Source organism: Schistocerca nitens, chromosome 5, assembly GCF_023898315.1.
Source record: "Schistocerca nitens isolate TAMUIC-IGC-003100 chromosome 5, iqSchNite1.1, whole genome shotgun sequence".
Taxonomy (NCBI): Eukaryota; Metazoa; Arthropoda; class Insecta; order Orthoptera; family Acrididae; genus Schistocerca; species Schistocerca nitens.
The window spans coordinates 869,571,765-869,585,702 of NC_064618.1; the positions used below are offsets into that span (position 1 = coordinate 869,571,765).

A 13,938-nucleotide genomic window follows, 5' to 3' on the forward strand; every position below is an offset into this window, starting at 1 on the left:
AGGAGTCGTGGTACATAGGTACTGCCCGCGCCACAGTGCTGTCACACACTGCTGGAGGAGAGAAGGACGAAATGGCGCATCTCACTCCTGGAGCACAGGTGTCCAGCCCCGTTTGGTCTTCAGTGCTCTGCTGGCGTGCTACTGTACTCGTACTGCAGCGCGGGTGGTTCAGTGTGTTCCAGAACTGCTGACGTGTACTGAAAACAAACAAGATAAATATTTGTTATATAACTTTATATTTTCAAGATGATAGTTAAAACATTGTGACAACGCCTTGTAACTCTCTCTGGTTTCAGGCAGTCAGTTTCGAACTTTAGTTCGCCGGTACATCCGGATGAGGACGTTAAGCTTGGCGGCCACCACGGTGCTACCCGCAAGGAGTAGCCTGTGGGCCGGCACTGGTTTTCACCCTCCCCCTTCTCCCGTCATCATCATCATCATCACCATCATCATCATCATCACCACCATCTTCATCATACAACACAAACATCACACAACACTCACTCACACACACACACACACACACACAATACATACATGTAGCATTAAAAATATTGTGACGGAGCTTGTTGTAAAGGAACTGACAAGAAAAACTACATGCAGTGCCAGCAGACACGTTCTTTCATTAGGTCATCGTCGTCGACTAGATCGATTCCTCTCACGAGGAACCCACTGAAGAAACTCTGTAGCACGTTTGGCTCTGGTTATGCTGGCCCTTTACTCCATCCACCTGCACTTCGTTTCATAATGGTCAGTGTGACGTCCTCCACGTCTTCCTTTCTTAGCCAGTCTGTCATCTTCGTATCACTTCACGTTAATCCCCATATCTTCTTTCCACAGAAACAGCGCTGACCTCATAGTAGCTTCAGGTCAAGAAGCGCTAGTTCCGCTACATGAGAAGGAGGAAACCAGTCGCTCTTGACTTAAATGGAGTAACTAACCCGTCATTCGGTTACGCAGATCAGGAGGAGCGTCCTACTAGCTGCGGCCGTGGTATTCGAGAGACCGTACACGCCACCCAGGTCGTGCATAATGGGCCAGCAGCTCACTGAGCTCAACATTCGCGCTCTGGGTACGGGCTTGGACACCCCGGGTCCTGTGAACTGGGATCTCGTAAGCGCCGTCAGCCCTCTGGAACACTAAGTTCTGGACATGCTCAGCGACCGCCGCTTGGAACTGTCATGAAACATTGTGTGTCACAGGGGCCAGAGAATTGGATTAACTGCCTGGGTCGCAAGGATGGTATAAACGTCTACAAAAAAGTAATCCCTCAATCTCAAGGTGTCTTGTGAACCGATGAGATGCATGGCTACTGAGGCACAACAGCCCTTAGGTGATGAGCTTTGGGGGACCCGCCGAATCTCAGTTATAAAAAAAGCTTACCTAGGAAAATGGGCTCTGTCTGGCTGGGTGAATGAATTCTTATGATCTAGTGGGACCAAAATGGTTGAGAATCACAACTGAGACTCCCAGTGGAAGAAGTGTGCCGGTGGAGAGGTTACCTACAAACTCAACAAAGACAGATGAGATGGAGAGACCATCTGAGTGGGGGATAAAGTAAGGGAACAATTTTAGTGGATGATAATATGTTCATTGCTATGAAGAGGAAAGAAGGCACATTTGAGAGGATACCCCATTCTGTATACAAAAGGGAGTGGAGAGAATTGTGGGAGTTCATAAGTCTATTAAAAGACTACGAATGGTAAACTCCTGTTAGAGACAATGATATGCACTCAAGCGCCTTAGTTTTAAAAAAATGTGTGTGAGATCTTATCGGACTTAACTGCTAAGGTCATGAGTCCCTAAGCTTAGACACTACTTAACGTAAATTACCCTAAGGACAAACACACACCCCTGCCCGAGGTAGGACTCGAACCGCCGCCGGGTATCGCCGCACAGTCCAGGACTGCAGCGCCGCAGACCGCTCGGCTAATCCCGCGCGGCGCGCCGTAGTTACTGGGGTACATAGATATCGAAATGCACAACAGCACCCATTACACAGGATTGTCCTATTAAGTAGTGACTATGTTATGTGTCTGGACCGCAATAAACTTTTAGCGGAATGGCGAAGCGTATTTATAACCGATGTGAGAAATGTGTTTGACGCAGGTAGCTGCTGAATTATAAGAAACAGCTATCTTGGTACTCATCTTTAAGTACCCACATTGCCTGAATACATAAAGGATGGTTTCCCACGTATTACAGTCCATCCGTATGTCCCCAATAGGATGTGCTACTTTCAGGGCCAGTGTGTAACAGGGCAGGGGAAACCAACTTGTCACAGATGTGGCCCAGATGGTCACGATCCAATACGCTGTGTACACTGTAGTGTTGATTGCTGAGGGGCGTATCGGGTATGGTCAGTGGACATACCACAGAATGACGATATAATTGGATGAGTTTTGTCTCATATTGCTTTGGGTGCAGATAACGTAACACATGTTCTCATATCACTCCATCCTCAAAGCGGCAAGAAACTTAATTACTCCATCGTATTGCATTTGTTCCACAGTTGAGAGTGACGTTGCGAGCAGACGTCACGCCTCACGACCCTTCCACGCCTTCAGATTTAATCGGGCGCCTCGGAGCTGCAGCGACGCTAATGTGCGCTGCGCCGTGACGTAGATGAAGGCGAGGAGCAGGCGGGCAGAGGGTGGGTGCTCGGCGCAGTCTGGACTCGTTTGGGCAGCGGCCGGAGCTGACGCTCGAACGGCAGACAGCCGGCGCTTGTTCTGCTGCCGGGAGAGACTTTAATCTCTGCTGTATATCCCGCTAAGGGGAGTAGAAGTGCTGACGTACTCTTCCTGTTTGCCAAACACTCAGCCAAGGTCTTTTGTTCAGTCTCTGCCTCTTCGTACGTTCCCATCGAGTGCAGCCGTTCGGTGAAATTGGAGAGGCGTAGGTTCTACGCTTCCACTGGGTCTACATCCTTCCATTTCTCTCTCTGTGATATCTGTAATATGTTCGTGAATGGCATACACTAAACGGCGTAGTTACACTTACGACATTCACAATGAAATACACGAGGAGTGTATGAATACTAATAACACTAGTGGACGTTTCTATTGTGTCGCTTCTAACTGATCCTTCACTTTTGTTCCTGCAAGATTTCAGTTTTTTTATGAATTCGAAACAATCATGCTACGTATCTTTATTCTCTCATCAGTTACACTAGCACAAACAACTCTAATTTCAGCCCGTCTCCATTCATTAAACAATTATTGCAATTGAGCAGTAAATGCTTTCGATGTGCCTGACTTTTTTGATCAAATATTTGAGTTGAGTAAGAACAAGAGTCCCTTGAAATAACATAACTGATTTTTGTACGAATTTTCGTAGCCGAACGAAGAGTGGGTAATAGACCAGTGAGATATCAAACTCAGAAACAAAGATCTAGTTGTGAAAAATGGCCGGCCGGAGTGGCCGAGTGGTTCTAGGCGCTTCAGTCTGGAACCGCGCGACCACTAAGATCGCAGGTTCGAATCCTGCCTCGGGCATGGATGTGTGTGATGTCCTTAGGTTACCTAGGTTTAAGTGGTTGTAAGTTCTAGGGGACTGATGACCTCACTTGTTAAATCCCATAGTGCTCAGAGCCATTTGAACCATTCCGAACTTGTGAAATAATGTGTGATAAATGGAGAATAAATTTGACATGTAGAAAGATCTAACTTAATACCTGCCCGTTCAAGTACGATTGAGACTAATGCTTGCCATTACAGAAACACCTGCTTTAAAGCAAAACCAATAAAAAGGGGCGACTCTACAGTGAATTAGCCTGTATTTAAATGCAGCAATTTGTGTGCTTTCTGTGTATTACGTCTAGAAATATCTGTTCCCCAACACACACTATGGCCGACCTTTAGGACGGTGTTGTTCCTGCAGTTACTAATATCACATTCCAACGTTCACATGAAAGCTGTGGTTGCTAAAGGATATAAGACAGAAGAAAATCTTATCAAAGTTTTTTATTAAGGAAAGTCATAGTCACTAAACGATAATGTTATATACACAGTACAGTATTAGATGATGATGACGGTGCTGCTGGTGAGATTTTAATATGCAGTTATAAAAATATATAAAATTTAATAAATTATTGCCATCAGGTAGTTGAAATAAAAAGGCTTTTGAAGAGCAGATATGTGTTTCCCATTGTAGAAATGATGAAAAATGGGCAAGTAGTGAGGTGTCGTACTTGTTTCTCCAGCACCTTAAGAAATTACCACATCTTTAGTTATATCACAGGGTTTATACAATAAATAACAATTTCATACGAATGCTTGGCATCGTTATACCTCTTTTACTTTTTCTGACTTGTTGTCAGACCTTAACGTGCAACATGCACGATACACTTTCAAACAGCTATGAATATATGTGTACGTGAAAGCCTGTAGCATTTAGTTCGATACGCTTGTCACAAACATGATGAACCACCGAACTGTGCTAATGAAGTACTTCAGGAAATAATACTATCAGAATAAAAAGTAGCAAAAATATAAGAGAGAGTTGTAGTGCGCTGTAAAGGTTGCTGTTAATGGAGCAGTTGATGAACACATGTTTTTTGCAAGTAATTCTTCTTGTAGTACGTATTACAGAACCAACTTTATGCAACACAACTCTCAACTAACAGGTAACGCAGTATAAACACATAAATATATCACATGTAACGTATCACAGATTGGCAGGTGCTGTGTACTACACAGGCTACGAGAAGCAGACGAGTTGGATCTCCGGGCCGCCCCTTGGCCACGAGAGCAGCAGTGGCGACGCTAGGGAGGGCCTGTGGCTAGGGCCAGACGCGGCCCTCCAGCCAGCCGAGGTGTGTGGAGACGCGCGTGTAGACGCCGGGCAGGGCGCCGCCGCAGGGCCTGGGGCCGACGCTGGTGACGCCCACCGCCGTGTAGGGGGCGGAGCGGCCAGTCACCAGAGGGGCGCCGGAGTCGCCCTGCAAAACGAGAGCACGCCGTACTGAGGAGCAGTCGGTGGGAGCAGCTCACTGGAGGGGTCTCCAGTTGTCTGTTACTGTGGGACACGTCAGGTATCATCCGTCTGGTCACATAAAGTGAGTACTTACAACACAGGTGTCAGTCTTCCCCTGGGGGTCTCCGGCACAGATCACTGACGAGTCCATTCCTTGTGGAAATCTGTCCTTGTAGGCATTTCGGCATTTGGATAATGGACGTGGGTAGATGGTGGTCTTCAGAAGCACAGAGCTCAGTCGCGTTCCTGGAACAAAGGGAGAGTAACGACTTTGTTTCTTACATTTAAATTATGGTATGCTAAGAGTGCGGCTTGTACCAAGAATGATATGACCTTGTCTCTGTCTTACATTTGGCACTGGGAGAGTCAGAAGGCATGGGGACGAGGGTAAGTAACGATGAGAGGTGACTGGACGTTCATAAATATTTCCATATATACCACTCTACTTCCAGTGCCAATGCATAACTCTTGGTAGGTCTACATCTCGTGAAGACTGAATGCTTTCTCATACTGCTTGATCTATTACTTTAGGAAGCTGTTAATCGCACTGTTCAGTATTTTGAGCTGATTTGAAGAGTTTCATTTTCACCCAGGCAAGCCTAATTTTTGTTTCAAGAAACGATTTTTGAGGCTTAAAACTATGAGTGAAAGATGATAAATATTTGGATGGCTCGAAATGGCAAAGACGCGATATAAAGGTACAGTATATTTCCTAGGTCACGTATTTGAGGAAATGTTCATTGGAATACAGTGCTGGACAGTGACAGGACTTCAGACAAGCTGGCCACTCACCGGCAGCGTTCGTGGCCCCCCAGCCGGCGGCAGTGAAGCTCGGCGGGTCTCCGTCCTGCGTGTTGAGACAGGCGGGGAAGACGGCGTCGCTGAACTCCACCCTCCTGTCCAGCCTCAGCAGCGCTATGTCGCCGTAGGACTGGCGCTTCCTGTACCTGGGGTGCAGCACGATCTCTGAGATCCCGTAGTCTGCGCCGTCTGGTGTCGCCGTGAGGTTGTTCACTCCCAGGCGCACCGCGACTGGCCTTCCCCTGGAACACACGTACATGGCGGTTCTCATAGCTGCTTTGACCGCTCTTGACCTACAGTTACTGTATAGTTTTTATGTTGCTGAGCAACAGTCATACAACAATTTTTAAATGAAAACACTGCCATTTGACTGTATTATTGTTTATAATTCTGGCCTTTCATGGCGTTTGAATCACTTGAAAATGGCATAAAAGGCCAAAACCTGGGCCGTAATTAAATAAACAACAACAGAGTCAAATGACGGTCTGTTCATTTAAAAAAAAAGGTACTGCATACTTGAAGCTGAGACACTGAGGTATCACGTTTGTTACTTTCAAACGGACAGCGCACATGCGTAAATGACACATATCTGAACAAGCCTCCAGGTAACTCACCATTTCATGATTAATTGCTAGGGGAGAATGAAAATTGTTGGACCGTAAGAGAGTGAAATTAAGGTTAGCTGCTCCCCTGAGATCGATCTCTGAAGGTTTAACAGTGTGTTGATCTCCGACCGACAAGAGAGAGCAAATATACACCTCAAACAACAAGACATATACGTGTTTCTTGGACAGAGGAAGTTGACGAATTGACTCTGTCGTAAGTGAGCGGCCCTTACTGTCACCTGCAACGACTGATCCCAAAGAGACGGCCATCGCGTAAACGATTCGTGTAGTGGAATATACTCGTGTCGTTATAGGCGTATAACCCCCTTTCCAAAACTAAGTCGTGACAGATGTTAAGAGCAAAATGTGTGGAGGGTAACGCTATGTTCCCCACATTTTCATAGAAGCAGCAGTACAGTACTCACGTGACCCTGTTGGCGCAGCAGTGGGCCGCGGTGAGGACGAACTGGTCGCTGACGAGGGTCCCTCCGCACAGCCAGCTGAGGCCCTCCGTGTTGGGGACGTTGAATCCCAGTGCCGCCTGCAACACACCACAGCCATCTCAGACTCTGCTAAAGTTTTCTCTCCTTCTACCACCAGGCAAACAGACAGCTCACACACACACCTGTATGCATTTGTCAAAAGTACTCTACAGGGTGGTTAGAAACAGTCTGTAAAGCTTGTAAGGCCTTTGGAGGGGGGGAGGCTGTGCTTAGAAATAACTCTTAAGAAAAAAATTCGAAACGTTGCGTCGTTCACGAGCTTTTTAGCACTGAAGCTAGGTTGTTGCTCTTGGATATTCAAGCACTTGCACGCGCTGAGTTGCGGTAATGCACTGACATATGTGGCTCTGTTAATTACTACGTGTCGAAACACTCATTGCTAGTTCAAACAGGCCTTTTTCAGAAGCGATAAATTTAAGCTAGGTGAGCAAAAGGTACGTTTGTTCATCTCGAGTAAACCAAAGGAAGAACACGTTTGTCGACATCGCCTCTGACAGGATGCTTGAATTTGAACGTGCGACAACTTGCTTTGCTAACGTCAGTGTTGAATAACTCTGAAAAGGCGCAACGTACCGAATTTTGTTCTTAACAACTATTTCTCAGCAGAACCTCCCCTGCTTCACATTTACAAGCTTGTCGGACTGTCACACTCTGGATTCGCATTGGCAGTATGCCGGATCAAATCCGCATCCACTCATACTGTTAGAGTTTCTGTGGTTACCCCAAGTCACACAAGGCAAATGCCAGGATGAGTCGTTGAAAAAGGACACATCTTTGTCCAGCTCGAACGTGTGTTCTACGTCTAATGACGTTTTGAAGTCCAGCAATAAGTCAAACCTTAACGTCAATTCTGAAGTATTTAAAAACAGTACAATAACTCTGACGTCAGCGTAAAGCTCACTGTAGTTGCCCCGTCCCTAACTACGTGATCCTCGCTTCCCTCCTGTACTCCAGAGTACACCTCCCACCTCAGAGCTAGTTTACCGCTACAGTCGACCATTGGGTGTTAAACTTTCATTGCATGCAACGGGAGTTTCAATATACAAGCTTTTGTCAAAATCATCGGTCGATCAAAGGACGTCGTGTTTAAGATTTAGCAACACTAATATTAGATCCAAAGATGCTAAAATTTTTGGCATGGTGACTCAGATTAATAATCGTGTGGTTCTTCTGAACGCAGTCACTTGACGTAAGACAAATTAATTGTTTGTTGACAACAGAGCCCCAAATTATTTTCTCTGGTGAACGACGTTATATTATTATTTAAGGTAAACATATCTAATATGATAATTCTTTCAATGCAGTGCATCGGGAAGGTCAGTGGTTCACGTGTGTTTTGGTTCATAATGCATGATGAAATTAAGATTCCCATAAAATGGGCGTATCACTAGCGAGAAATGCTTTCTCTCAATATTGTATAGAGAGTGTGCAGGTTTAATCACTAAGGGGACGCACAGAATTTTTAACTGTAACGCTTAGCCTCATTCCTTTGTGTGAGCATTGCTATGATGGATATTCTTGCTTAAACAACTCCCAAAGAATGAACAAGTGCCTCTCACATGCTTCATTACAGAAACACAGTCTCTTAAGAGGCCCAATTAAAGAAAACATTGGACACCATTGCATAGCTGCTGCAGGAGAACTGCTGTGCTCTCCTTAACAGATGGTCGCTACAGTTGTACGTTCTCTGTTGTACAAATGAGGATTCATTCGTTCTCAAAATTTATCCTTGCATCACGTTATGTCGAATAAAATTGCTTACGACGTCATTCACACAAGGGTAGATGGCGACGCACATTGTTGTAAGAGTTTTCAGTCTGAACTCACCATGTGTGGAAATTCATGCGGCCCAGCCAGTTTCCCACGAAGAATGTAGTCTTCCAGACCATCCCGCATGGCTTTGTAAGAACTGCAGGCTGTAGATAAGAGAAAAAAATGTAATGTAATACACGCTGTGTATATCCATTGCACTCATGTAAGCGGCCTCATTATCACCACGGAGCAAACTGCTCATGACTTACGTTAAGGCATGCACAGTTTTCGTAATGCGCTAAAATGACTTCAGAAAATAACCGAATACAAAACTTTCCAGAAGATAACTGTTCCATTTCTAAATGGATAAGTTAGGCTAATGGGATTAAGTGAAATAAGTTTGCTGTAGGCTACGACACTTCTCTTACTGAACGCTTATCACTTGTGGAGTTCCGAGTAGCTTAGCAGTGGTGGTTTCGAACTCTGATATCCTGTACCATAAATGGACGAATGCCGAAAAACTAAGCACTTAAGTGACAAAAACTATGTGGTTGATGTCATTACAGTTGTCGAATTCTTATATATATATATATATATATATATATATATATATATATATATATATATATATATATATATATATATATATAGGTTGGGTTCAGGTGCGCAGTGCGCTGTAGTCTGGAAGTAACTGTAGGCTGTTTGGTGACTAATATGATGCTTGCATTGTGCCAGAGAGACGAAATATTTGCCAATGCGGGCTGCATAAAATTCGTAGAAATAACGAGCTTCTCACATTCTTATTTGAAAATAGGGCGACTTAATTTTTGCTGTATCCTTTGGTGGTGTTCTTATACACGGATGACGTCTGTATGAGGGATACAGATGTTACTCAATGCAGCAACGAGCTTTTCACGGCGACACGATAACATAAGTGCTGATCAAGCGTGGGAAGAAAATGTATGACCTTCTGAATCGAAGTTAATGAAGTATTCGGAGACAACACGAGAGATTATCATTACACGTGTCTGTGTCATAAAATAGCTATACATTAGAGAGTGATATTGGATTGTAGGAGAGGGACAGCGAATGCCACCCTTTAGATTAGATGAGAGGAAAAGAACTCAACATATGTGTAGGCCCATGCCATTTGTGGGCGAGAGGCTGAAGGCATTACAGAGGTTTTTGCTCTTAGGTGGCGAGTTATAGTAGATCGTGGTGGCTGCCCTGGAGAAAGGGAATTTTAAACATTTACTTTCCATAATTAAAGCTTCAACCACATAAAGCTGCAAGTTTAGTAGAAGACTAAGAAACCAAATCGGTAAAAAGAGGCAAAAAACAGTGTTTGTTTAGTTAATTTAGAATGTTTCACCAAGAACCCACAGTTGATTCAGTTACAAGGATAAGCAAATTAGCTCCATTTTTAGTATATATACAATATGATATAGTGAAAAGACGACTTTTATTAGAAAGAAGGTGGTGAGTCAGATGTAAACGATAACAAGTAAAGCAGCACGAGTGAGCAGTGCTGGTCCACTGTGAGAGGCCAGAGGAGTGGTGGGGGTAGAGCAGAGTAGGGCAGAGTGAGCGGAGGACTCACCTGCCTCGCTGGGCCGCCGCTCTGCCGCAGGGAAGACCCAGGCGTCGCCGCTGGGGATGTCGTTGGAGTCTCCGGCGGCCGCCTCCGCCCCCGCCTCCGCCTCCGCCTCCGGGCAGCAGACGACCTCCTCTAGGCCGGAGAAGCCGCAGCGCGGGGGCAGCGGTCGGCGCTGGCGGATGGCGAGCAGGGCAGCCGAGCAGTGGCGCACTCGGAGGCAGCTGCCCGAGGGGCAGGCGGAGCCCTCTGCGGACACCAGGGGGGTCACCTCCAGTGTCACGTGGGTCAGCTGAGCTGTAGCGGCCGAGTTAAGTAGCGAGCAGACAGGGCCCCAGGACTCGTAGTGCTAATACCGTCTGAGGCCGCTTCTGCCCCTTCTAATATATTTAATTCTACGAGGAGGATTACCCACAGGTGTCTTCACATACGTCGTAACCAGATGAAGTGACATGTTAACGATTAAATCTCATAGCGGTACCAAACTGTACGAATATTGTTTCATAACTTTTATGCACTGTTCACAATAGTACTATATATTTCCTCTAAAATTAGCACTGGGTGACATAATGCTCCCACTGAAATGTGATTGACTGCTTAAATTTTCATCAAACTGGGACACTATGCTTCAAGTCCTGTGGACACTGCATTCATCATCTTCCAATAAGGGTGTCTTCACATGGTACTCATCACGAAGATGAACAATGGGCAACACTTGGTCTCCGAGAACACTAAAATAAATATCCTGGTTCATATTCTCACTACATTCAATGAGCGTACCCGAGCCGTGGTACGATAAACACCGTACAGACGTCACAGAATCACCCCTGACCCGAATTCCAGCCTCAACATATTACGGTTAAAACACTTTATTAAATCGTAGGCGACTTCGATGTCTTGCCTCATTTTTAGAGGGAAAAATGACTCTTCAAACCACACAAGATGCCTCCACTGATCTACTGTCCAGTTTTTGGGTTGTTTGCCCCACCAAAGATGAGCTGTGTTAGCAAGGGCCTTTTGCAATGTATCAGACTCCTCATGTCCGTAACATGCTTCTCATGGACTTGCCTTTACTGACAACAACAGTCCCTGTCCCTATCGCTTTTCAAGCCGTTTGTCGTTGACAAGGCTGGATACGCGTGCAGGGGTCCCTGTCGGTTGGGACCTTTTCAAGACCACCGTCCTTATGCCGTCTATCATGGCCACGAGTGGTACACCATTCCCTGTAGACCGACTCGTGAGTTCTCGTCGCTATGCCAAGAAATTGGACAGTTTCAGTCACAGTATTGTCACGGACACGTTTACTCAAAATGGTTCCTTCTTCCCCTTATATCGCGCCTTCAAATGTGCCGTTTCTCTACAGCCAATTCGCACATACTCACCACTTCGCTGTCATGATTTACGACGGTGGACAACGCCCACATGAGTACCTGATGCCACTCCTACGACATGTACAGTATTCTAAAGCAACCCGTATTCTCTTTTAATGGGAAAACTAATAATTCGTGTTCTGGACTTTAGTAAATGTGACTTCTGGAAAAAGACCATAGTTATCCGGCACCACGTGTACTTCAAATACTTGTAGCGCATAGTGTTCAAATACTTTGATCCGTCCATGTACATATAGTGAGGGGGTGGGGGGTGTGGACAGCATTGCTTGTAGAGACATTGGACACTTCGCCTGGATATACCAGCAGAGTATCTTGTGAAAATCAGGATTCATAGAAAACTGTTCTACTCCGTGACTTGGAATGAGGCTACAGTTATCCTCTACTACCTATACCTCAAGCAATTGAGGGACACGATTTTAAAAGTAATATCTTCATACACTTATCTCTGGTCCTGCGGAGGACCTTAAGTACGGCTTACTCGCTAGTTTTCACAGAACGGCATCGCGGATTGGGAAAAAAATCTTCACTTTCTTAACCAGAAGCAGACCTTAAAGTTCTACAGCGGATGTTATATTAGACTGTTGACAGCTTCCTCATCCGATAAAATTACTTGGTTATAGTAGCACCGTAAGAGAGGTACGAGTTAGAGAATATTTCCCTGTGTCCTGTCCCCAAGAAAGAGAAAAACTGATGGTTCAAATCGCTCTGAGCATTATGGGACTTAACATCTATGGTCATCAGTCCCCTAGAACTTAGAGCTACTTAAACCTAACTAACCTAAGGACATCACACAACACCCAGTCATCACGAGGCAGAGAAAATCCCTGACCCCGCCGGGAATCGAACACGGGTACCCGGGCGTGGGAAGCGAGAACGCTACCGCACGACCACGAGCTGCGGAAAAAAAAAAAAACCTAATGCAAGTAGTTCGAAATAGTGAAATCCAACTAACGTTTTGTGCATAGACTCACCTTGGAGGAAGAGAGGGCTAGACGTTGCAAATTCCAACAGCAGCATCAACACGCAAGACACAGTAATACGTATAGCCGTTGTCGCCATTGTGTGAGTGCTCGACTGTCAAATTTTGTGGACTGAGTTTCGAGTGCTGGTGAGGCGTGTTATATAGTGACGGTGGAGCAGTAGAGGAAAATCGTGGGCGAAGGCAGATGACGCGCGTCATTTGGGAGAGGGGGCGGGGGAGGTGGGAGGGGTCCCAGGCCGCTGCTCCCGCGTCCTGCCACCGCAAGACACGCGGAGGGCTCTCGGAAACAAGCGAGGAAGGAAGGAAGGAAGGAAGGAAGCTGTGACCGATGCCCGTTGTTCCGGGACCACATCGCTCTTTTCGTCTATCCTTACGTTTCCTTCTTTCACTGTAAATATCCCGAAAATACACCTTTGCCAAACTGCATGGCAAGTAACACAATCTGCACTGGCACTGATCCTGTGCAATACTTTTATTCCACGTAAAGGGTCGAATCTCTGACATTCCTTAACCTCTCAGGATAACTCGTAATCACTTTTGTGGCTTGATATATAACATTACTTGAATTTCATAGTAACAGTAGTACGGCTCTCCCGGTCACAGAGGGGATAAGCGGGACTGACCGACCGCCGTGTCATCCTGCAACACTGGATGGAAATGGCTTCATTAGGGTGCAGTATGAAAGGATGGAGCGTCATCACACCGCACTCCCAGCAATTGATGACTTTGCACAATGTTTCCGCTACCAAAGGATCACGTACCTCCTTAGTCCAAGTTGTCAGGCACCTCCTTAGTGCAGTGGGTCAGGTACCCCCTTAGTTGGTATCACAAGGCTGAGAGCGACCCTCTGCAATGCTCCCATCACGGAGAAGCCCCTGGTAGGTTCGGTAATCGAACCCCGGCCCCCCACATGGCAGTAGTCAGCTAAGGAGTCCACTTAGCTACAGAAATGGGCACGTGTATTTCGTGGCACACCATATTTCACGCACTGTTACTCCAGTACTGAGCAATCCAGGTCATCCTAGCACGTTTCACCATACTTCGTGCAGTCCCGTTTTGAAGACGCTTTGCTGTAATACATTCACAAATGTGAGGGGCAAATTAGAAAACCTAACGGACCGTCAAGTACCCTTATCTATATTCATTGAGTATAGCATCATCCAGTTGCACATAATGAGTGACATTGGACTTATAAATTATCTTCCACAGTAATTAGTATCGACTAAACAGATTTCATTATAACCTTATGAAGAGTAGCAAAAGAATTGTTTCATACTAAAATAAGACAGATTCATATTACAAATAAAATAAATTACGTGCGTAAAAATTCTCC

General features: G+C 45.6%; 1 protein-coding gene across 1 annotated transcript; it reads right to left on the reverse strand.

The window, feature by feature from the left end:
* Positions 1-4,708: 4,708 nt before the first annotated feature.
* LOC126260781 (serine protease persephone-like) lies at positions 4,709-12,125 on the reverse strand. Its single transcript, XM_049958118.1, has 7 exons — positions 12,116-12,125; positions 10,239-10,529; positions 8,714-8,802; positions 6,809-6,924; positions 5,770-6,020; positions 5,072-5,223; positions 4,709-4,942 (listed from the first exon to the last, which is right to left on the reverse strand). Exons 1-7 carry the CDS (start codon positions 12,123-12,125, stop codon positions 4,784-4,786), a joined length of 1,068 nt encoding a protein of 355 aa, XP_049814075.1. The 3' UTR covers positions 4,709-4,783.
* Between the last annotated feature and the right edge of the window lie 1,813 nt (positions 12,126-13,938).